The 26,063-nt window shown below is 38.7% G+C and overlaps 1 protein-coding gene across 9 annotated transcripts in view; it reads right to left on the bottom strand.

Annotated features, from left to right (window-relative positions):
- LOC129762992 (uncharacterized) overlaps positions 1 to 26,063 on the bottom strand; it is a 464,623-nt gene that overhangs the window by 122,945 nt on the left and 315,615 nt on the right. For all 9 annotated transcript variants that reach the window (XR_008740772.1, XM_055761656.1, XM_055761661.1 and 6 more), the window contains one exon: positions 3,314 to 3,905. Coding sequence is in view for 8 of the 9 variants with exons in the window: in XM_055761656.1 (XP_055617631.1) it covers positions 3,314 to 3,905 (592 nt within the window). In the remaining variant the exon portion in view is untranslated. The remainder of the gene's footprint in view (positions 1 to 3,313; positions 3,906 to 26,063) is intronic.

A 26,063-nucleotide genomic window follows, 5' to 3' on the forward strand; every position in this document is an offset into this window, starting at 1 on the left:
ATGCAAAGAACATCATCCAATTATTTGTATTCAAAATTTTAAAAAAATTAAGAACTTCCGGGATGATAATCTGATAGAGGGTACACTTATTAAACTACAAATCAAAAAAAAAATAAAATTAACAAGTATCACAGGTTTCGGTTATGATTTATCTTCTGTTAATGAGAAATTATTGTCTTTTTTTTTCTAATATCCGATATCCGGCCGGATACCAAATATTGACCGGATAGGCATGACACCGAATATCCGGTTCATCACTAGATTAGACTATTGTTATGTGCTTCCCAGTTGTCAAATAATTGCTCCACGTTGCAAAGTTTCTCTGCTAGCTGACAGGAGAACCACAAAGGCGTGAGGGTTGTGATGCAGTTTTCGCTTTTCTTCAGGAACTGAACAAAGGATATTAACACATTCACCTAAGATTTAATTTTCAACAGAGTGGATCAAACAAATACCGTTTTGTTTCATATTCCGAACACTTAAGCTCTGATGGCCATTAAACACTGTCTCATTTCCAAAAATGGTACTCTTCCGCGAAATTAATGTGATTTTTGGATACAATAGGACCTTTTTTCATTTGACTACAATAAAATTGATTTACAAATACATATTCATGGTGAAAAATTTAAAATATGCTTAATCACTTTTGTCTCAAATTCTGAACACCATTTTTGACGTGGGACTACGTCTAACCGGAATATATGGGGGGTAAAATGAAAACATAAACACTGAACATGCAGGAAAAAATGCAAGATTTCGAATGCTTATAACTCGAACATTTTCTACTGGATCGGAAAGATGTTTGCATCAATTGATAGGGAATATTTCTACGCATCTACGCAATTAATAAAATGTAATTTTTCATTAGATAAATAATTGAATAACTGTAAAATGTTAAGCGTTATCTAAACGCCCTAACTGCCTCGTTTTGATTGGCCCGATTTACGGTTTCCCCAACACAGACTTCAAAACCAAGCAGCGTTGGGGAAATCGGAATTGAAAATACATGAAAGTAGGGGGACTTTTGTTCTCTCCGAAATATGTTCCCTAACACAGACTTCAAAACCAAGCAGCATTGGCGAAATCGACATTGCAAATACATGAAAGTAGGGGCAGCTTTTGTTCCCACCGAAATGCGTTTCCCTAACGCAGACTTCAAGTCCAAGGATCGTGGGAAAGTTAGCATTGCAAATACATGCAATTCGGGGGCATTTTTGTTCCGACTGAAATGTGTTTCCCTACCACAGACTTCAAATCCATGGAGCGAGGGAAAATTGGCATTGCTAATACATGCAAGTCGAGGGCAATTTGTTCCGACTGAAATATGTTTCCCCAACACAGGCTTCAGAAACAAGGTGTCCAGGGAAATTGGGATTGCAAATTCATGCAGCTCGGGAGTATTTTTGTTCCGACTGAAATCTGATTACCTATAAAGACTTCTAAACCAAGGTGTCTGGGGAAATCGCCATTGCAAATACATGCAAACTGCAATCAATACATACAAATGGTTACTAAGCTAAGATAGTCCCACGTCAACCTTGCGGTTATATCATAGATATAACCCACCCATTTTTTCACTGACTCATATTCCGAACACTTTTGTCTCAAATTCCGAACAGCAAAAATGCAATTTAAAAAAAAAAATCATAACTTTGAAACTACTGGACTGATTCATATGATCAATATTTCAAATTAAAGTCAATTAGCTAATCTTTTTTGGAAAAATGTTACGCACGCAACGATTTTGATTTTATGATTATTGATTGTATTTGTTCCTTTTAGTTTACTTGGTTTTGGAACCAAGGGCGCTATATTGGTATCGATACCTGTATATGATGTTAAAATGAAGTCTATAACCCAAAGAATGTCAGGGTTTTGAATATTAAATTATTTATAATATTAAAGTTCAGTAAATTCACATCTAAAAATGAAGTGTTCGCAATTGATTCATATTCCGAACGCTACTTCAATATTAATTTTAATGAAGATTTCTGCATAAAATATCATTGCAACTTGATTCATATTCCGAACGCTACTTCAATATTAATTTTAATGAAGATTTCTGCATAAAATATTATTGTTTTCACCCATTTATTGTAGGTTCATACATTCTCTAGCATTTAACACGAAAACAACAAACAAAATAGTTGAAACAACTACAAAAACTGAAAAATTAACGATGCTTGGTTTTTACGAAATTTGCTAACGCAAACATTTTATCATTGGTTTTGACTGTTACTTTTTTGCAAATTCTCAATATTAGAAATTATAGGCTGTATCGATACCGGTAAATGATGTTAAAATGAAGGCCAAACAATTTCAGGGTTTTGATTATCCAATTATTTATAACATTAAAGTTCAGTAAATTTACAATTTAAAATGAAGTGTTCGGAAGTTTTTACCAACCATAATAGCATCACAACCATAACATAACCACGTACAACCATAATAGGAACAAGGCAGCTTTCGATATTGCGACAATTGTTTTCTAAACTAATAAAAAACTCATTCGTATTACCATAACAGGTACTATTGCGATGATAGGCACTTCCACCCTAGTTAGCTTTCAAAACAGTTTCGAAAAGATGTTTGGATTGTTTTGGGTCAATAAGTAACCAACATCATTCGTAGACATTTTATGTTTGGAATGAAGTGATTATCACTTCCCACTCCATTCAGCCGACAAAGAGTTACTAAGGTTCAAAACATCGCACCCCAGAAGTAGGGAACTCGTTTTAGGAATTTTAAGGGGTGACGTAAAACGTTTAACAAAGGACAACTTTACTGTTGAGCGATCTATATTGTACATTGGCAAATCTGAAACTGAACAAATCACTAGTTGATGTACATCTCATAGCTGTTAGAAAACAAGTCATTATTTTCCGCGGTCACGAAATCCGTTGAAATAGTTCAATCAATGTTTATCTCAATATAATATTGTTGTAACAACGTAACTCTCGCTCATTACATAACCGTTCGGTTTAAAATAAAAATTGCTTCGCTATACAAGACGCTCGATAAGCAACTTTCGGACACGAATCCAGTCGACAAGAAACAATCTGGAAACTGCACTGGTTGTGTAATTTGCCACGTGATTCACAGTGTGCTGCTTGTTAGCGCAAAAATAGATGAAGAAACTTTTTCTTTGTCACGATTGGGGGAAAAATGCTCGTTTCGTGCCATCGGCATAAAAGTTGTGGAAGCTAAAGTTTTCCGAGAACATTAACTGGTAGCGGTGGATGAAATATATAAGTGTTGCTGCTGAGCTAACAAATTTGACCGGGTGACACAAATTGCGAGGCCCCCAACTCACCTAAAATAGACAGTTCTGTTGCGTTGGACGTTGCCATCTAAACTATAGTCGATGTTACCGCTAGCGCTACTACTGCTACCGACGTTATCACCTAAATCATTGTACAGATTCCACTCCTCGACCGGGACGCTCCAATTCATGGCCATGCGGTCGTCAAACATCAGATCCTGCTTCCACACATTGCGGGGGCACTCGTTTGGAAGAAACGCGCCATCCAACTCGTTCGATTGGTCGTCCTCTTGGTCGAAATAGCTGTCGATGTTGGACCGGATTGAGTTCCAGCGGATCGAATCGTCTCGCGTTCGCCATGCTTGTTTTTCGTCCCCACCTGGCCCACCGCCGGGTCCACCGTTGGTCCATTCCGCTTGCAGATCTTCGATCCACGTGTTCGATGGAAGCTGATAATCTGTGCCGGCTTTGTTGGAGCCCTCGCCGCCCAGGTGGGGCGCTAATGAGTTCGAAAGTTGGTTGCTATCTAAGAAACGCCCCGCTGGCAGATGGCCACCGCGTGTGCCGTCCCCGGCCAGGACTCTTTCGAGCGATTCGATGAAGAAGTCACGGATTTCCGACTCCTTCGGGCGGCGCACTTCGACTGCAAGTGAGAAGAGAGATGAAAGAAAAAATGTGAATATTAATATGGTGTTAATTCAATTTGGCTAATAGTTTTATATTCACAGAAAATCGTTAAACGTATTGCATTATGGAAGGATTTTCGATTTTTGACGTAGGACTACGTCTAACCGGAAGATATAGGGGGTGAAATGGAAATCTAGGCACTGAACAAGTAGGAAAAAATGCAAGATTTGGAACGCTTATAACTCGAGCATTTCTCAATAGATCGCAAAGGTTTTTGCATCAATTGATAGGAAATATATCTACGCATCTATCATAACGAATAACATTTCATTTTTCTTGAGATAAATAATTGAATAATTGTGAAATATCAAGCATTGTCCAAATGCACTATGTGCCCATTTTTGATTGGTCCATTTTGTGCTCCTCAAATCGTACCGACCAAAACGGGCAACCAGAGCAGCAGCGAAATAGAATGAAGCACGATTGGAAAGGAAAAAGAAAACAATGAACGAAACATTGGTCGCAGTCTCACACATGCGTAATTCTCGAGCCAGCCAGTCAGCTTAAAAATCCCCGCTCCGCTGCCGTAACGATCATTCTTTGTGTGGACACCGACTGGACAACATCGTTGCTGGACGAGCTGGACGGCGAGGGATCGAGTGCCTTTCTCAAGGCAAGAGGGCAGAGGTGGTAGCGCTGGAGTAGAGTAATAGAGTAGAGTAGAGTTTTCAAAGGGCCTTTCTCAAGGCTAGAGACGAATGAACTGCAAAAGTTTAAAGTCTCTATAATTCAAGACCTTCCTTCCTTCCTTCCGTAACGATCATTCTCATTCAAACCGTACACCACATCGGTTCGCATCACAACACATCAACAAACCAACCCAAGCAGCCATGTCTGGACATGGTAAAGGAGGAAAAGTGAAGGGAAATGCAAAATCCCGCTCGAACCGTGTTGATTTGGAGTTCCCCGCAAGGGTAGCTAGGCCGAGCGCGTTAGTACCAGTGCACCAGTCCACCTAGCCGGCGTTGTATAGCTTCGGCCGCCGAAGTGATCGACTTAGCTGGCAAAGCTGCTCGCGACGATAAGAAAACCTGCATTCGGAACAGAACACATTCGGTTCGGTGGACATCAAGACAACAGGCAGTTGCAGCGAGTGGCGAGTGGCAAACGCAATCGCAAAACGGCTTCAGGTAGCAGAAGAAAAAAGTTTGTTCTTTATACAAACTGCTTTGATGGCAAATCCAGAACAAGGCGGCATCGAGGGCGTTCGAAATGGTTTTTCTCAAAACCACGAGTACTAAGTTTTCTAAATTGGAACCATTCCATAAAACAAGGCGCTTTTCAGGGCCATTAAACACTCCAAAAAAGAGTTTAGGAAATAAAGTTCAATGCTTTCTAAAACATTATCCAAAATAATAATAAAACACAAATTGATGTTTTCATAATTTGTTTGCCAGGATTTGATGAGTATGTGAATTTGGCAGTTGTTCTGAGCTTATTGATAGTTGGGGACTTTCCTGATTATTCAATTTTCACCAATTCTTAAATTGTTTCCAGATTGAAAGTACAGTAATCTACAATTAGTTCGACATTTAGCTAATTGGACGGACATGTAATGCGACTTAATTAGTTGGACATTTTTGTAAACATAGAGATCCAAATTATGACCCCACATTGAAAGTCGACACTGTACCACTGTCATCGCAAATGTTCAATTACAGGTTAAAATCCTCCAATGCGACACTGAGTGGCGCTTCGGCACGTCGCATTGAATGTAATTTACTGTACAACATGTCACAAAGCTGGATGGGAAGAAATTTTGCAACTGTGAAAGCTGTGGCAAGTGGCAAACGCAATAGCTAAACAGGAAGGTTTAACCGAACAAGATGGGAATATCGAGTGATAAGAAAAGCACAACACCAAAGGTTCTTTTCAGAACCATCAACATATTCATAAAGAGTAAACAGTAAACTAATCCATTAGGTAGATAGGTAGGTATTCACGTAGGAGAAGAAAATAAAACAATATATTTAAAATATATATTTAACAAAAGCTGTCCCCTTTGTATAGTCCTACGTCACTCCGGTTATGTCCCCGACATTACCCACCCGTCTTTTTTACTCTCGTTGAAGAAATTTACCAGGTCACCTGTAGTGAAGGATTGTTCGTTATCCTCCACGACAATCTCTGATAGTTTGTATTTAGTGTATTTAGCTCCTATAAAAGCAGGTACCAGACCTATAGCTGCTCTTGATTGTACTAAACGGACTTGATCAAACATAGAAAATTTATCAACGCATGTAAGGAATATTAATTATGTCGATGTGGGCAATTTGGAACGGTGCGTTAGGAATGGGTGTTTTTTGAAGAGGATAGTGAATATAATTTCTATAGTACTTGCTTTCGAGGCACAATTGGCATTTTTTTGTGAACTCAAGAAGTTTGCTATTCAACTGTGGAAAATAAAATTTCCTAAGAATTTGGACTTTGTTCTCGCCTAAACCACAATATGCTCTACAGTGATCTTTGTTCATAATTTTCGATTGGTTGTGTTCCTGTGGTATGCCAATGAGCATTTTCAATGAGCAACGAATTTTTAACATGTTTTGTCAAGCGAAATGTTTTCCATACACTTCTTGAATTTTACCCATTATGCTTTCTTCAGATAATAATCCGTTTAGCTTTGATGCATCTACATGTTCTCTTAGTATCTGAAAAATAAAATTGTGTCTTTCTAATAAATCAAGATGCTTGTATAGCTGGGAAACAGGTTGGTAGTCTTCACTTTGTCTGGTCACTTTCTTATTTTTATCTAATGCTTGAATGCATTTATATGTGCTTCTATGAATACAATAAACATGTCATCGCTGTCATTGGCTGAATGTTGGGATGCTGTCAACGAACATGCGATACAGCTAAGAGTATCCGCAACAACATTCGTTTCTACTGTTTTATAGATAACTAGCTGACCCGGCAAACTTCATCCCGCCCAAAATTTATTTTTCGTTATCACATTCACGTTTTCTTACTAAGCGCACGTTTATGGGTCCAACCGCAGAACTGTTCATTGATTGATCATTAATCTACCCTTTAAAATTATTTTTATTATGAAAGTTCAGTACTACTATCAAAACTCGACATTACCCCTCCTTCATTTTAAGGGAGGGAGGTGTGTCATACTACCATAGAAACATTTCTCGTACCCAAAAACCCTCACATACCAAATTGCGTTCCATTTGCTTGATTAGTTCTTGAGTTATGCAAAAGTTTGTGTTTCATTTGTGTGGCAGTAGAGAGGGGATAGATGTGTCGAACCACCATAGAAACCGTATATTGAACCCGTATATGATCGTACATGAAGAACGCATTGAGTCAGTCCAGAAACAGTTTCTTCTATTTGCACTTCGTAAACTCAACTGGACCTCATTTCCACTTCCTTCATATGAAGCACGCTGCATGCTCATAAACATCCAAACACTAAAAGAACGCCGTGAATTTGCAATGCTTTCTTTTGTTAATGACCTAATTTCGCAACGAGTACAGTCAGCTGAATTACTAGAAAAACTAAATTTCTATGTACCTGGACGTCAACTAAGAACACGAAATTTGTTTCTAACCAAAACATCCAGAACAAATTATGCAAATAACGCCCCTATCAATCGCATGATGCGTATATACAATCAGCACTGCGGAATAATTGACACAACAATGAATAAAAAACAGCTAAAAAGAAACATGTACCGCAAAAATAATATTTAACCTAAGAAAACATTGTAACATTAGTGTATAAGTGTGTAGTCTACATTTGTTTGACGAAATGAATAAATAAATAAATAAATAAATAAATAAACATGTATTGTTCCCTAAAACCTCACATGCCAAATTTGGTTCCGTTTGCGTGATTGATTCTTGAGTAATGCAAACCCCCCCCCCCCCCCCATAGAAACATATATTGCCCCCTACAATCTCCATATACTGAAATTGGTTCCATTGGCTTGATTAGTTCTTGAGTTATGCAGAAACTTATGCTTCATCTGTATGGTAGCCACCCCTTAGAGAGGGGAAGAGTGTTGATTCACAAAGAGGAGTGTCGAATCACTATAAAATCGTTCATCGATCCCTAAACCTCTATAGGGGAATGGGGGGTATGCCCGACACCCTAAGGAAAAGTATTGTTTTGTGAGATCGGCGGGCACATATTGATATGTTTCCTCCACAGAATCATTGCCTAGTTTATACATTTAAACGATAATTTTCTCAAGTAATAGTCAATTTAAAAAACTGCCATAAAAATGAAGCTTATCAACCAGTGCGGGTGAAACCGGCACCCCATGGGGGTAACACCGGTACCCTATGGGGTAAGACCGTCATCTCAATTTCTCAATATATTGATAGTTTGATAGAAACTCCACTAGCAATAGCCTCTTTTGCAAGGGTGAGGTTCTCCTGGGACCAACTCCCTCGATTCGTTTTCCTTTGGTAGCTGCGAGGCATCTGAAATTGATGGAAAATATGTCTTAGAAACCTTCAACTAAACGCAAACCATGCCGGGATCCCCCACTCAAAGGGTGACGGACTTACCCCGACAGCACACAGTTTTCAAGAAGACTATTTCTATTAACTTATTGCTTTAACTTACCTCAAATCGAATCTCAGTGATTGCTAACAATCTAGTGGACAAACTGTAGAGCAACGGAAAAGAATTTGAAACCGCGTTCAACAATAAAAGCTTAAACTTCACTGACGGAAAATTATATCCGGCTACATATCATCGGCACTCGCGTTTGTTCTGATTTATATTTTGACAATTGACGGATCACGGTGGGTTCAATGTGATTGAAAACGTCTAAAATAATAAATGCTAACATGTAGAGTATTCAAAAACGTAGTAAATCAGAGGTTTCTAGTAAAACTCAGGGGGTGCCGGTCTTATCCTCAGTGGCGGGCTTACCCTCCCTTCCCCTATATTTTATTTTCTTGATAAGTTCTTGACTTATGTAGAAATTTATGCTTCATTTGTATGGCAGCCCCTCTTAGAGAGGGGGAGGAGTGTCTATTCACCTTAGAAACGTTTCTAGTCCTCTAAAACCTTCACATGGCTCCATTTGCTTGATTAATTCTCGAGTAATGCAGAAATTTATGTTTCATTTGTATGACAGCCCCCCTTCAGAGAGGGGGGAGGAGTGTCTACTAACCATATTATTATTATTATTATTATTATTATTAGTCAATTCATCAACAGGCTGCAAAGGCCCTAATGATGTAGCTTAAATCTAAACACGAATAATACATTACAAAAAGTCGTCACATAGTCAACCCTCCTGTACTCGCGTGCAAAATCATAACACGTATACTCGCGCACGGTGTCACAGACCGAAAATTGAACTTCTCTGTAATGTTGCCATTGTGATTTTCCAGGCTTTATTGGCATTTATTTGAAGAAGAGGGTATTATTGAATGAAAAAAACTCTAAAAATATGTTTTCTTCATCTTTATTATGTTTTAATAGTCATCTAATTCAGCATCCTCAAAACAGAGTAATTTTTGATACTCCAACACAAATAACGAAATTCGATTTCTTCACTGTTATTAATTAAAAGTAAGCAACTGAATATAATTCATGGAAGTATAAAGAGCTATAAAACAACATGAAAACGTATTAATCGATTGTGGTTTCATTGGAGTAAGAGTCAGAACATAGCATAACTGCATGCTCGAAACAAACATATTTTTTACATTTCATACAGTTGTTGCGTATTTTTCGGGTCTGTTATCAAAGAGAAGAATATATAACGACCTTCTAGATAATAACCATATGATAAAGGTTCTGAAATATAAAGTTTGCATATTTCTAATATTCTTTGTCTCTGTATTCTTGGTAAACTAAGAAGTAATGCCTTTTTTTAGATGGGTCATAAAAAGATGATATAAAAGGATTTCTAGGAACTTCCTTTTCTTTTTCTTGTTTTCTTGTCGATATTGTCCATTAAAAAAAAATTTTTTGAAGGGTTGTATCTATGACACGACCGCATATTTTCGACGTAGAACTACGCAATTATATTATGCAACCCACTTGTTTTCCACTTCGAATATTGTTTTAGAATGCATCGAAATTTTAGTAATAGAATATGTTCTTTGTTATAAATAAATTTGATGAAAGTTCTTTTACGTTCGATATGATGCCAGGAACTACCAAAATATGTGAACGGAAAAATTGACAAACGATCTTCGTATTTTACATTTCCTTCTGAAATAATTGCACATCTCATGTTTACGCAGTTCTCGAACCGCGAAAGTTCATTCATCTCTAGTATCTGAAACGACGATTTTACCAGGCTTCTCAGTTTAAAAGTACGTTTTAGGGAAACATATTCCGGTACGTACAACGACAAGCGATTACAAAAGTGCTCAATACCAAAAAATACCCCCGACTTACATGTATTTGCAAAGCGGATTCCCCCAGGCACATTAATTTAGAAGTCCGTGTTAGGGAAACACAGCTCGGAGGGAACAAAAACACCCCCGACTTGCATGTATATTTGCAAAGCGGATTTCCACAGGTACATCGATTTTGAAGCTTGTGTTGGGGAAACCGTAAATCGGGCCAATCAACCCTTGGTAGTTAGGGCGTTGAGATAACGCTTGAGATTTTATAGTTATTCATTTGTTCATCTCATGAAAAATAATATTTTATTAATTGTGATAGAAGCGTAGAAATATTTCCTATCAATTGATGCAAACATTTTTCCGATCTGATAAGAAATGTTCGAGTTATCAGCATTCGAAATACCTCCCCGTAGCATACAAATCGGCAGAACAAATGTATGGGAAAAAAGGAAGTCCTTCCAGTTTTCATGAATTTCAACCGATTAGAGATTAGCGAATTGTGATGTATAGCATATTAAACAAATCTTAGAGAATTTCCGATTCTATTGGTATGCAAATCATGAGAATTCGTTTACAGTGGAAATAGTTATTAACGTTAACTTTATTTCATAAAAACGTGACATGTTTTCTGATTTGGCACTCTTCCTGAAGGACGTAGTTCTACGTCAAAATATCCCCGAAACTGTAACTGTTAAAAATTACCATAAGCCACCGATTAGTTTATAGTTTACTGTTTACAATTCTTCCACAAGTGAAATTCTTTCACAAGTGTGTATATGTATGACCATCATATTTAGCGAATAACTATACGAAAGTCAAACATTTATATTTTCCTTTTGAACTTATGAATCTAACGACGAATATATCGACGAATAGTTAATATATGGATCCGTTTAATCCAGTTACAAAAGGGACTGAAATCAAATAAGAATAGTGCGGTAGACGGCGCCAGTGGTTGTATGGTTAGCGTAACAGCCTCACAATCCGATCGGCCTGGGTTCAATCCCAGCTGGCGTCGTTGGGATTTACTGAGGCGAAAAATCTCTGGTTACGTCTTCCTTCAGAGGGGAAGTAAAAGAAGTTGGCCCGGCTCATGAGTTGTTGAGTCTGATAGGTAGGAACAGGTGGAGTCGCCTCTCTGATGTCGGTGATTGGCACTAAAGTGGCGGAAATTGGCCGACGAAAAATAAGCGAAGATAAAAAAAAAGAATAGTGCGGTAATGATCTTATGCATTATCTATATATTAGGCTATCCAAAAAGTCCTGCGGTATTTTTTTTGAATTTTCATTTGTTCATAAAATTAGTTACAATCATCTGTTTTAAGTCAAATATGCGCCGTTTTGTTCGATGACTTGTTCCCAACGAGATGCCAACTTCATAATACCCCTGTTATAGAAGCTCGCTTTCTTATTGGCAAAAAACTCGGATAGACAATTTTCACAGGCCTCTTTTGTGGCTAACTTCTGACTACCTAGCTCGTTCGCCATGGACAAAAACAGGTGGTAGTCACTTGGTGCAAGGTCCTGACTATACGGCGGATGCAAAAGAACCTCCAATCCGAGCTCCCGGAGCTTCTGGCGCGTCACCAAAGAAGTGTGTGGCCTGGCGTTGTCCTGATGGAAGACAATGTGGCCTCTGTTTATCAAAGATGGCCTCTTCTTCATGAGTGCTACCTTCAAGCGGTCCAGTTGTTGGCAGTACAGGTCCGAATTGAGCGTTTGGCCATAGGGAAGCAGCTCATAATAGATTATTCCTTGACAATCCCACCAAACACACAGCAGAACCTTCCTGGCCGTTAATGAGGGCTTGGCCACCGTCTGAGCCGCTTCAGCGGGCTTCGACCACGACCGTTCGCGCTTCACGTTATCGTAAGTGACCCACTTTTCATCGCCAGTCACCATCCGCTTCAGAAACAGGTCGATTTTGTTGCGATTCACATGCGTCGATACGGTCAAAGACGTTTTTTTGCGTCAACGTGTGTGGAACCTATACATCGAGCTTCTTTGTGAATCCAAGGTTCTTCAAATGGTTAATAACGGTTTGATGACTTATCCCCAGCTCTTGGCCGATGCTACGGCTGCTACTATGCCGGTCTTTCTCGGCTAATTCAGCGATTTTGTCGCAATTTTCGACGACAGGCCTTCCGGAGCGTGACGCATCTTCGACGACCTCTACACCAGAACGAAAACGTTAAAACCATCGTTGTGCGGTGGAAATGGAAACTGTATCGGGTCCATAAACTGAACAAATTTTATTGGCAGCTTGAGATGCATTTTTGCCTTTGTCATAGTAGTACTGTAAAATATGTCGGATTTTCTCTTTATTTTGCTCCATATTTGCGACACTATAACTCACGAACGACTTAACCAAACAAAACACTGTCAAGGACTAAATTATAGCGCCTTTCCAATAAGCTATAGTATGACTCGATACAATGAATACAACTAGAACTACGCGCTTACAACGACACCTCGCGGAAATACCGCAGGACTTTTTTGACAGCCTAATATATAAAAATCTCGTGTTACGGTGTTTGTTACCGAACTCCTCCGAAACGGCTCGACCGATTTTGATGAAATTATACTCAAAATACTTGGTAGGTATGAGAATAGGTAGTAAACTATATATGATACCGGTAGGATACCGATAACCGTACATTTAATACCGAATAGGGTTGCTCTATGGAGAAAAAAAGATCTGGATATTTTTTTTTCAAAAATTTGATTTCATACCATACATATAACCTTATATTTTGACCCCAATTCCCTATTTTTAATTGCGATTTTATTATTTTTGTGTCAAAAATATTCTAATAATTTAACCGTTGTTCGTTTCTTCAACAGAACGAATTTATTTAAGTTGTTCAATGACTGATGGCGTAACGCCCGCTTCATTGAACATCCATCTACAAATACACAAGTAACATCAATTCATCTAAAGCAGGGAGCATCTCCGATGAGCTGGAAGCCTTTTTGAATGAGCACAATGAGTTATCGAAATTCTTCAAATCACATTTGCTCGGATAACGGTGACACGAGAAATTTAATGCGAAGAAAAAACAATAATCTGGAATTCATCGTTGACACACACCGTTCATACGACCCTCGCTAAGTTCTTCTTCAATGGCACTAACGTTCCCTAGGTTTGCCTTCTCAACGTAGTACTACTTGCGTCATTTTTATTAGTAAATAGTTGAGATTTCTATGACGAACAAATACGCCTTGAATGTATTCTGGAGTGGCAAGCTTAAGAATACGCGTGACTACAGTGCAAGTCAGAAGGGTTTCTTTAACGAAAAATCTCTTGCATAAACATTAGACCAACGAGACCCCGTCACAGATACTTAATTCATTATGAATATCATTTCTCATTTTGATTTCATATTTATGAACATGCGACGAAACAAACAGAGGGAGCGCTCGAAGGATTTTTATGTTTATCACATGGTCAAGAAACGCCAATTCAAGATATCGTAAGCTGTGCCAAAAATTTATGGTCGACATATACGCGAAGGTAGAGATTGAACGACTGCAATTCTTACTACACAATCAACAGAAGCGGTGCGAGGAATAATACATTCACTTGCGAGACACTATCGTGAGCAACGCCGACACAGCTTTAGTTATAGCCAGGCCAAAGCGCAATGCATTGTCATGACATTGCGCGTGTGTTCAAACACAAAATGAAGTTCGATCGTATTCGTCCCCACATATTGTTGGTTGTATTCTGTTGAATGTAAAAAGCGCAATTTTGCATTCTGTTCAAGCTCAAGTCCAATCGAGTTGAGCAAATGTGACAACCTTACCACGCAATTCGACGTAAACAACATTGGTCTCCATGTTCCATTTCTATGAAGCAAAAATAGTAATGGTTTTTACGGGTGGAATAAACACGCAAAATTTAGCATTCAAACACATTCAAAACAAATTTAGCATCCAAACGAAATCGATTAATAATTTTCATTCAAATTTCAACAATTTAGAATTATTTCCGGTAAATCAGAAAGAGATAGATAGAGATAGAGAGTAAATTGAACCACAAATACGGATGACTTATTTTGACCATTGTTTCGTGACAAGGCGAACGAATTTAAGAGTGTAAAAGTCGATTTCGATCGAATTGTAAAATCCGATCACTCATATGCATATATGAATATTGTGTTCTACAAATCGGTGAAGAGTAATAAAAACATCCATGAATAAGGGAAGCAATATGGCTGTGTTTCAAACTTAGATTACCGATGTGAATACTCCTCGATTGAATGACAACAATAAAATAACGCGATTCCAAACAGGCCGATTAATCAGCTCCATTGAAGTTAGCTGGCGTATCGCTGTTTTCCAATTTATGAACGAGACCAAGCTGTTATAAACTAAGCCATGTTGAAAATCACATGCACGTATTTTCTAACAAGGAGACAGCAATAAATATTGATTTTCTATATTTCATTTTTTCTACTTTACGACAAACTTATATTACTTTTTTCAGTTGAAGTTTAACTTTTAAGAGATCAAACATGTCAGTTACGTTAATGAAATACACCAAGAAACATCATATAACCTTTCGTTCAAATCATTTAATTCGATTTTTTTATCGGTCACATTCGATTTATTTTAAAGATCGTGCAAATATTCAAACACACTTACAATACATCAATGTGTTTTATTCAACACCCAAAATATTTACTAGAAATAATTTATTTGGCAGAACAACGTTTGCCTGGTCAGCTCGTATTCAATAAATATTCCACGCCACTAACATTAATTTATACTTTTAACGACGAATAACGAAGCTAGAGAGAATTGCAAAGTTGTAGTGTTGATATTTTTTGAGAAATGAATGAATTATTGATTTCTCGGTCTGACTGTCCAATGCGCGAGTATAGGAGTGTTAAAGAAAGAATTAAATCTCCGGCGAAGAAGCGTTCGGGATAGATGAAAGTCGAACAGCCTGGCTATACTGTCAAAAAGACTCTGTAAACCGTTGAATCCACCAAACATGCTATGACTAGTGCGTTGTACGGGCAATCGTAGCATCGCATTATTCCGGAGAGCTCGCACAATATTTTTATTACACCAACATAATTTTTTTTCTGTTCAAAATTACCTATTCTTCGAATGTTGTTGAAATAGCTGATTTGTTTGAATATTTCTGCTTGGCTACTAGTTCAAAAGAAGTATATTTATAGAATCATTGACCGCTAGTATGGTATATTTTCCTTTGGATACTAAAGGGTGTGTCACATCAAATTGCATCATGGAAAAAACGCTGTAGAAATTCGCCCAGTAGACCGATCCTTTTGAAAATTTTAGACAGTAAAATAAAAACTATTAAACAACTTTTGGCATTTTCTTTTTATTCATACTTCGAGCCCAAGCCCGTATGCTCGCACCTTCCTCTTTACCCCGGCCATAAGATTCTGTACAACGTCAGGTTCTAGTTTTTTTTGAACAGAAATCCATTTTCTCTTGAAGTCCGCCTCAGATTTGACAACTTTTGGGTTCTTCCGGAGGGCCTGCTTCATAATCGCCCAATATTTCTATATTGGGCGAAGCTCCGGCGCGTTGGGCTTGTTCATTTCCTTTGGCACGAAGGTGACCCCGTTGGCTTCGTACCACTCCAACACGTCCTTTGAATAGTGGCACGAAGCGATATCCGGCCAGAAGATGGTCGGGCCCTCGTACTGCTTCAATAGTGGTAGTAAGCGCTTCTGTAGGCACTCCTTAAGGTAAACCTGCCCGTTTACCGTGCCGGTTATCACGAAGGGGGCGCTCCGCTTTCCGCAAGAGCAGATCGCTTGCCACACCATGTACTTTTTGGCAAACTTGGATAGTTTCTACTTGCGAATCTCCTCCGGAACGCTGAATTTGACCTTTGCGGAGAAGAACAACAGGCCCGGCAGCTGACGAAAGTCCGCTTTGACGTAGGTTTCGTCGTCCATTACCAGGCAATGCGGCTTCGTCAGCATTTCGGTGTTCAGCTTCCGGGCTCGCGTCTTCACCACAATGTTTTGCCTTTCGTCGCGGTTAGGAGCCTTCTGAACCTTGTATGTACGCAGGCCCTCCCACTGCTTGGTCCGCTGGACGAATGAACTTGACAAATTCAGCTTATTGGCGATATCCCGGACCGAACTTCTCGGATCACGTCTAAACTGCTTAACTACGCGCTTGTGATCTTTTTCACTGACGGAGCATCCATTTTTGCCGTTCTTCACCTTCCGGTCGATGGTTAGGTTCTCGGAGTATCGTTTTAGTACTCTGCTGACCGTGGATTGGACGATTCCCAGCATCTTACCGATGTCCCGATGTGACAACTCCGGATTCTCGAAATGAGTGCACAGGATTAATTCACGACGCTCTTTTTCGTTCGACGACATTTTTCCAAATTTACGAAAAATTGACAGTGAAGCATGGCCAACGTGATCTATACACTCTTATCTGATTATAAGCGAAAGCTGAAGATATAATTCCTAAAAATTAAATTTCTACAGCGTTTTTTCCGTGATGCAATTTGATGTGACACACCCTTTACTATTTTAGAACGGGAGCTGAGGCTACCTTCTTCAAGTCTGCATTTTACTCCTGCAGACCCTGAATTCTTCTTCCCAGTCTCCTCCACCACCAGGGAATCATTTTTATGCTTCAACCGTAAATGGTTTAGCATATTTGATGGATTTCGACGAACACCATGACGGTTAACACTCCTATACACGCGCATGGGTCTGAGAAACCGAGAAATTAATAATTCGTTCATTTCTTGTAAAACATGAACACTACGACATTGCGATTCTCTCTAGTTTCGCCATTTGTTGTTCGTCATCGTTTAGCGTATCGTATGAGTTGGTACGAAGGGGACGTGTATCACTTTTTCACCACTTTCGGTCTGAGACACCGACACGAGTATAGGAGTAATTTTTTTGCTTTTTTAGAATTTTTTTCAATGAAATGTATAAATTAATATCAGTGGCGTGGAATATTTATTAAATAAAATGCATAATATCATGTTCAGACTATTCTTATTTGATTTTAGTCTTTTTTGTCACCGGATTGAACGGAATAATATCGACAATAAAACAAGTCGTAGGAAGTTCCTAGAAATCCTTTTGTCATCTTTTTATACTCCATAAAAAACAGGCATTAAGTTTTTGTTAACCAAGAACACAGAAACAAAGAATATTAGATATAGGAAAATTTGAAATTATCTAGATTCTAGAAAAATAAAAACCCTAAAAACACGCTACAACTGTATGAAATGTAAAAAATATGTTTGTCTCGATCATGCCGTTATGGTATGCTCTAATTCTTTTACTAATGAAATCTAAATCGATAAATACGTTTTATGTTATATCATAGCTCTTTATACTTTCATGAATATATTCAGTTGCTTACTTTCAATTAATAACAGGAAAAAATCGAATTTCGTTATTTGTGTTGAAGTATCTAAAATTTCTCTTTTTTGAAGAGACTGAATTTTTCTGAATTTTCTGGACATTTTTCATTTAATCATACCCTCTTCTTCAAATAAATACCAATAAAGCAAAACAATCATAGGAGGTTGTGTCCAAGATACGACCGCATTGTTGACGTAGAATTACACTGTTATTTTATTAATGACGTTTGCGTTTTTCTTAACAGTGTTAAGGCACTTATCTACGCAGATGATATGAAACTGTATATGGAAATAAAGAATGAAGAAGACTCTCAAACATTCAAAAATGAAGTTGACATAGTTTATAATTGGTGCACTAAGAGTTTATTACAGCTCAATGTTAGGAAATGAACTTTGATTACTTTTACAAGAAGAAGAACCCCATTGAACAATGGTGTTATACTGGGTAACCAACCCATCAGTAGATGTCAACGAGTAAGAGATTTAGGTGTGATCTTAGATTCGAAACTAACCTTCGTGGATCATTATAATACAATCATCCATAGAGCAAATAATATGTTGAGCTTCATTAAACGCTTTAGTTACCATTTCTACGATCCGTACACAATAAAAACATTGTATATTACATACGTCAGATCAATTCTCGAATACTGTAGTATTGTATGGTCCCCCTACATAACTTCACACGAAGACAGAATTGAATCTGTACAAAAACAATTTTTGTTATTTGCACTTCGTAAACTAGGCTGGTCTTCATATCATCTACCTCCATATGAAGCACGCTGTATGCTAATCAATATTAAAAGCCTAAAAGAACGTCGGAACTCTGCCATGGTTCTATTTATTATTGATATCATTTCACAACGAGTGGACTCAGAAGAAATATTAGGAAACCTAAATTTTTACGCACCGATTAGGAACCTGAGAAACCCTAACATTTTTTACATAGATTATCGAAGAACGAATTATGCCAAATATAGTCCTATTAATCGTATGATGAGCCTCTGTAACGAACACAGTGAAACAATTGATGTAAATATGTCAAGGTCAATGCTCAACGACTATCTGAATAGAATAAGATATCGTTAAATTTCACTGTAATATTTGGGCAGCATATTTAGTCTACGCTGGTTTGACGAAATAAATAAATAAATAAAAAAAATTTGATTCTGTAACTTGTTAAAATCGTCTTTTCAATTAAATAGATAAATTATCCAGCCAGCTCTCTTTCGATTTTTAGTTTTAAGTAGTATTAAGAATGTATCGGTCTACAATTTAGATTGACGACAATAAAAATAAAAAATATAAAAAATAAAAAAAATATATAAGTCGCTTGTTTATACCTTCGGATATTATTCTATAATGCTGTGAAATTTGCAGAAACTTGCAAGTATCAAATATCATGCTACATGTTATTTAGTATTGCCTCAAAGGAATCGCACCTCTAGGCATCGTTCGTATAACGTAAACCAAGCGCCAAACAAGCGTTCGCCATAGCATGCATACAGAGCCATTCATTGATGGCTTGAAACTACTAGGAATATAAACACTTCTCATCATTTTGCATCATTTCAAACACTTCTCATCATTTTGCGTTAATATTACTGGCCTCGAAAAAAGTTGCATTACTTTCTCATGCTCGAGAGAAGCTAAGCTGTCACCTTTAGTGGTGGAAGTTTTGCTACTGGCAAGCAAAACCTAATCACATACAAAATTCCAGAACGACATTCACTTTCTTGGTGACTAAACAAATAAACTTTTTTTTGTTAATACAACCTCGAAAACAGTAGCAATGCTTCATTATGATGAATATTAGCGCAAATGCAATCCTAGTTGAAGGCAGTTTTGCGACTGGCACGCGAACCCAAATAATTTTTTGGCGCACAACCTTCACGCTTAACGCTTGACGTGTCGAAATCGCCTACTCCGCTGTTATTCGATGCGGTGTCACACTCGCGAAGGCTCAGTTCAGTGCGATCGTTTTTCACTGCACCAACATCGCGTGCATCATTAGATGACGCTTGCCTCGAAATTTTATTGCCCCTGGCAATGCGTTCGTTTTTTGCAGGGCTCGAGCCAGCCTTCCTCTTCTTCTTGCTCATCACACACTATGCGAAGCATCCAATTTATGACGTGGAAAGAAAAACACACGATACAAATAACGCGAAAAACGAACTGGAAAAACCACACGACGATATCCAAGTTGAATTACATATAATAAGATAGAGTATATTACAAACCTAACTCTAACCGTAAAAGACTTACCTTTCAAGTTTTTACTGCTCTTACTGCCAAATATTGCAAAATATGGCTGATTGTTTACATACAAAATCCAAGATGGCTGAAAGGCCTTTCTCATAAGTCGCGCTACCGTATTGTATTTATCATATCCTCTTCTAAAGATCTTATGGTATATTCCCTCTCTCTCTCTTAGTTTCCAGAGCTTTACCTCATATCCCCTCGAAAGCTTTCACTACGCTTTGATAGATTGCATCATTATTATTTTAGTACCGAATAAGAATATCGGCCACATCTATGCATCGCTAGTCTTTCACATTCGAAATTATCTAAGCATTTTTACTTTTATTTTCTTCTAACCCAGCTCTATACACCACAGGCTCATTAAACCTAATTGTAGAATTTGATTTCTTTACTTTTGACGATTTCACAACACTTAACTTTATACTATTCCCTCGATTTTTTCCCAGGGTTTTTTTTTATAAAAATTAAGTTTAACTGAACTCATTGATGCTTGAACTAAGACTTATTTTAATTAGTTATTTTTCGTTTCAACATGAAACCAACAAACTGATGACAGTCCCACGATGGTTGTCCATTTAGCAGAAACAATGTTTATTTATCGATGATCGGTGATCGTCACCAACGTTTATATACCAACGGCGGCTTATCTCGCTCCATATGCGATATGCGGTATTATGCTGGTAATGTGCTGGTATGGTACGATCGTTCTTTATAGGGTTAACGCTAAGCAGGACAGCGAAACTCATGTCTCTTTGACAGCCGGACAAAATATTTTTAGATTCACTATACTAACCAGATATGGCACCTTCAGATTACCACTTGTTCATGTCCTTGCAACATTATCTTAACGGCAAGAACTTTTTGGACAGCATAAAATGGTATCATGACAAGTTTTTCAACGAGACCAATTCAAGTTCTGGGAGGACGGAAATTTTAAGTGGCATGGCGAAAAATTTCGTTGCAGAATAGTGCATATAAAATTGAGTAAATGTATGGCAATCCACAAAAATGTTTTCCCAAAAAAATTGTAAGGGGTTGTATCTAGGACACGACCGCATATTTTCGACGAGAAACTACGCAATTATATTATGCAATCCACTTGTTTACCACTTCGAATATTATTTTAGAATGCATCGAAATTTTTGTAATAAAGGGTGTGTCACATCAAATTGCATCACGGGAAAAACGCTGTAGAAATTTAATTTTTAGGATTTATATCTTCAGCTTTCGCTTATAATCAGATAAGAGTGTATAGATCACGTTGGCCATGCTTCACTGTCAATTTTTCGTAAATTTGGAAAAATGTCGTCGAACGAAAAAGAGCGTCGTGGATTAATCCTGTGCACTCATTTCGAGAATCCGGAGTTGTCACATCGGGACATCGGTAAGATGATGGGAATCGTCCAATCCAGGGTCAGCAGAGTACTAAAACGATACTTCGAGAACCTAACCATCGACCGGAAGGTGAAGAACGGCAAAAATGGATGCTCCGTCAGTGAAAAAGATCACAAGCGCGTAGTTAAGCAGTTTAGACGTGATGCGAGAAGTTCGGTCCGGGATGTCGCCAATAAGCTGAATTTGTCAAGTTCATTCGTCCAGCGGACCAAACAGCGGGAGGGCCTGCGTACATACAAGGTTCAGAAGGCTCCTAACCGCGACGAAAGGCAAAACATGGTGGGGAAGACGCGAGCCCGGAAGCTGTACACCGAAATGCTGACGAAGCCGCATTGCCTGGTAATGGACGACGAAACCTACGTCAAAGCGGACTTTCGTCAGCTGCCGGGCCTGTTGTTCTTCTCCGCAAAGGTCAAATTCAGCGTTCCGGAGGAGATTCGCAAGCAGAAACTATCCAAGTTTGCCAAAAAGTACATGGTGTGGCAAACGATCTCCTCTTGCGGAAAGCGGAGCGCCCCCTTCGTGATGACCGGCACGGTAAACGGGCAGGTTTACCTTAAGGAGTGCCTACAGAAGCGCTTACTACCACTATTGAAGCAGCACGAGGACCCGACCATCTTCTGGCCGGATCTCGCTTCGTGCCACTATTCAAAGGACGTGTTGGAGTGGTACGAAGCCAACGGGGTCACCTTTGTGCCAAAGGAAATGAACCCGCCCAACGCGCCGGAGCTTCGCCCAATAGAGAAATATTGGGCGATTATGAAGCAGGCCCTCCGGAAGAACCCAAAAGTTGTCAAATCGGAGGCGGAGAGAAAATGGATTTCTGTTCAAAAAAAACTACAACCTGACGTTGTACAGAATCTTATGGCCGGGGTAAAGAGGAAGGTGCGAGCATACGGGCTTGGGCTCGAAGTATGAATAAAAAGAAAATGCCAAAAGTTGTTTAATAGTTTTTATTTTACTGCCTAAAATTTTCAAAAGGATCGGTCTACTGGGCGAATTTCTATAGCGTTTTTTCCGTGATGCAATTTGATGTGACACACCCTTTAGATTATGTTCTTCGTTACAAATAAATTTGTTGAAAGTCCTTTTACGTTTGATATGATGCCTTCTTCTTGAATGGCCGTTCACGTTACCTGTGGAACTTTTGCCGTCTCAACGTATGCATTAACTAGCGTCATTTATTAATACTTAGTTGAGATTTCTTAAGCCAAATAACCTTGAATGTATTCCGAGGGGCAAGCTCTAGAAAACGCGTGACCACAGTGAAAGTCAAAGGAAATTTCTCTGACGAAAAATCCCCCGGCCAGAACGGGAATCGAACCCGAACATCCGGCATGATAATGTGAGACGCTAACCACTCGGCCACGGGTGCGATATGATGCCTAGGACCACCAAAATATTTGAACGGAAAAATTGTCAAACGTTCATTGTATTTTACATTTCCCTCCGAAATTATTGCACATCTCATGTTTACGTAGTTCTCGAACCGCGAAAGTTCATTCACCTCTAGTATTTGAAATGACGACTTTCCCAGACTTCTCAGTTTAAAAGCACGTTTTAGGAAAACATATTCTGCACAATGACAAGCGAGTAAAAAAGTACTCAACATCAAAAATTAACCCCGACATGTATGTATTTGCGAAGTGGATTCCCCCAGGTGCATTAATTTTGAAGTCCGTGTTAGGGTAACACGGCTCATTGGGAAAAACACCCCCGACTTGCATGTTTTGACGAAGCTGATTCCCCCAGGCACATTGATTTTGAAGTCCGTGTTAGGGAAAGCTCGGTGGGAACAAAAATTCCCCCTACTTGCATGTATATTTTCAAAGCGGATTTCCACAGGTACATCGATTTTGGAGTCTGTGTTGGGGAAACTGTAAATCAGGCCAATCAAAACTTGGCAGTTAGGGCGTTTAGATAATGCTTGATATTTTACAGTTGTTCATCTAATGAAAAATAACATTTTATTAATTGTGATAGACGCGTAGAAATATTTCCTATAAATTGATGCAAACATCTTTCCGATCTATTAAGAAATGTTCGAGTTATAAGCAATCGAAATACGGGTAGGGTTAGCACACAAATCAGCAGAACAAATGTATGGGAAAAAGGAAGTTCTTCCAGTTTTCATGAATTTAAACCATTTAGAGATTAGCGAATGGTAATGTATAGCATATTAAATTAATATTAGAGAATTTCCGATTCGATTGGTATGCAAAGCATGAGAATTCGTTCACAATGAAAATAGTTATTAACGTTAACTTTATTTCATAAAAACGCGACTTTCTGACGTTCTGATTTGGCACCCTTCCTGAAAGACGTTGTTCTACGTCAAAAATCTGCACGAGCCTTCCGAACAACTCAATACTTATCCCAGTATATTTTTTTTTCTCCACCCCATTGCAGTGAGTTCACTACGAACACGATTGATCGAAGAAGGCACTTGAAATTTTTATGGATAAATATTGAAATGTTGACAATTTACGCACTCTTCAGAGCAGAGAAGAGTTATCGCATTTACCGTTTTACCCAACACATTTCTCAGCTCCATCTTCTCTCCACCCATTATTGTTGGTGGCGGTACGCCACTCGACTGTAGATAATGCTGAACACAAGAGTGCACTCTTCTCCGTTATCACCATCGCATTTCCGGTCTGGATGGCAGCGCCGAGGGAAATAAAAGGGTCACGCTATTATCGGAGGTATAATAATAATAATAATCATCATCATCATCATCGTCGTCGCCATCTTCGGCCCGGTTCACCGTTATGTTTGACTTAACGGCCAGTGAATCGACCAGAATTGGCTATGCAATTTTTGCACTCAGACACGTTTTCTCCTCCATCCCATCATCCAATCCAGTCAAGCAGCAGTCGGGGTGGTGCAGGGTAAATATTTAGTCCTTCTTTTGTGTGTGATGATTTCAATCATCCTCTCACGGGCCAATGTTTATCTTTGAAAGGGACACTTGACCTTTTCCCACCCTCCTCGCTGCGCTCGGGCGCTCCGTACTCTGTACTCGATTCGGGTTCGAAATGAAAGAGCAAAATGTTGGGGCGAAAATGAAAGAGGGGGTAATATAACCGATGAAAAACTGTTGCTCGGTCTCGGTGGGAAAATTGGGGAAATGGATGGGTTTTTCGTGTGCCACCGCCTCTCCAGCATCGTGGAACGAGAGAGAGGGGTTGGGGACTGTAGGCGAGGTCTTATTAATATTGTAAAGTCAAGTGCTTTCGTTTCTTAGCGGCTGCCGAGTACTTGTTGCTTGTTCAGTATATGCGGGAGATGGTTAATATTTAACGTGAAAAGTGATGAGGAACGGAACTGTCTGATGAGAGCGAATGGTTTCGATGCTCAGAGTGGGGGCCTACGATAATGTATGCGATAGGGGAATATCAGCTCGAAGAATGGATGAATATTGAATTGCGATTGTTGGCTAATTTTGTGCCCTACATAATACAATTTCGTTGTTTGAAGAAGAGATGTCAATAGCTGTAGACTTTTGCGAATCGGCGAATTTGAACGGATTTTTCCATGTATGCTATATATTGAATGAAAATACATTGAATAAATAATCAAACCGATTCAATAATTCTGTGTAGAATGGCATAAAATTCGAATGTTAGCTTTGCGGGCGAGAGACGCCCCGGGCGTTTCGTGGGGCAAGACTGGTAGTGAGTGAGAGGTGATAGTCAGTGTTTGTGTTAGGATATGCTAGCTTCAACCAAGAGAACCTACTATTGGTTCTTGGAAAGGCTCCTTGGCTGTTGTTATTCTGGCACTCAAAGTGTGAAAAACACACGAGTTCATTGATAAGATAAATATTAATTTATAAAATGTTTTTTTCTAAGACTGCGGCTCTGATAATGTGGGTACTTCGAAGACACAGTGAAATTTGTGAAAGTTTGCAAATGCAGTGAAATAAATGTACTCACTTTTAGATAAACACACCTGAAGACAGTTTTAAATTGTGAAAATGAAATGAAAACGATTACTTGATTTTCTTATAATGTCTCAACACATGGTTCAGACCATAACGTGTCCACTATTAACTACTCTTTATACTTTATACAGATACTGTTCACTAACAAATATACATTAATTGCCATATTACCAACAATTGCGATAGCAAAATAAAATTGATGGTAGCGTACCATAAACACAATAATGTAATGTAGGCGTAGAAAGAGAAAATAATCGTCACGATATTGGCAAATTATTGCTACGCAGATATGAATAAGGTTGGGCGAATAGTTCAGCATGATGTTCAAACCGTGGTTAGAAATCTCATTGTCGTTATAAGTTATACCAAATTCATGGGCGGTATTGATCTGGTATATCAAAACTGTTCAACGCACTATTTTATGGAAAAATCCCCAAAGTTGTGTGGTTCTTAAAATCGAAGAATTCACCAAACACGCTCTGGGATACTCTGTCGCTCTCATTTATGCTGCAGCCTGTATGAGGATGCGATCTCACCAAAAAGCTAAAACTGCCGAAGAGTACCGTGTTTAGTGTGTGTAAATCGTTGGACCAGCGCTTAACTGTGGATCGGAAGGTTGGAAGCGGAACAAATCGAAAAGTATACTCCCGACAGATGGACCGAAAGGTCATATGTACAAAAAAAAAAGAAGCAGAGCATGAACTAAAGGCATACAAAGTGAAAAAGGTGCCCAATCGTGATGATAAGCAAACTTTCACTGCAAAAAGCCGTGCTAAGGTGCTCTACACCCAGTT

This window comes from Toxorhynchites rutilus, chromosome 1, assembly GCF_029784135.1.
Source record: "Toxorhynchites rutilus septentrionalis strain SRP chromosome 1, ASM2978413v1, whole genome shotgun sequence".
In the NCBI taxonomy this organism is placed as follows: Eukaryota; Metazoa; Arthropoda; class Insecta; order Diptera; family Culicidae; genus Toxorhynchites; species Toxorhynchites rutilus.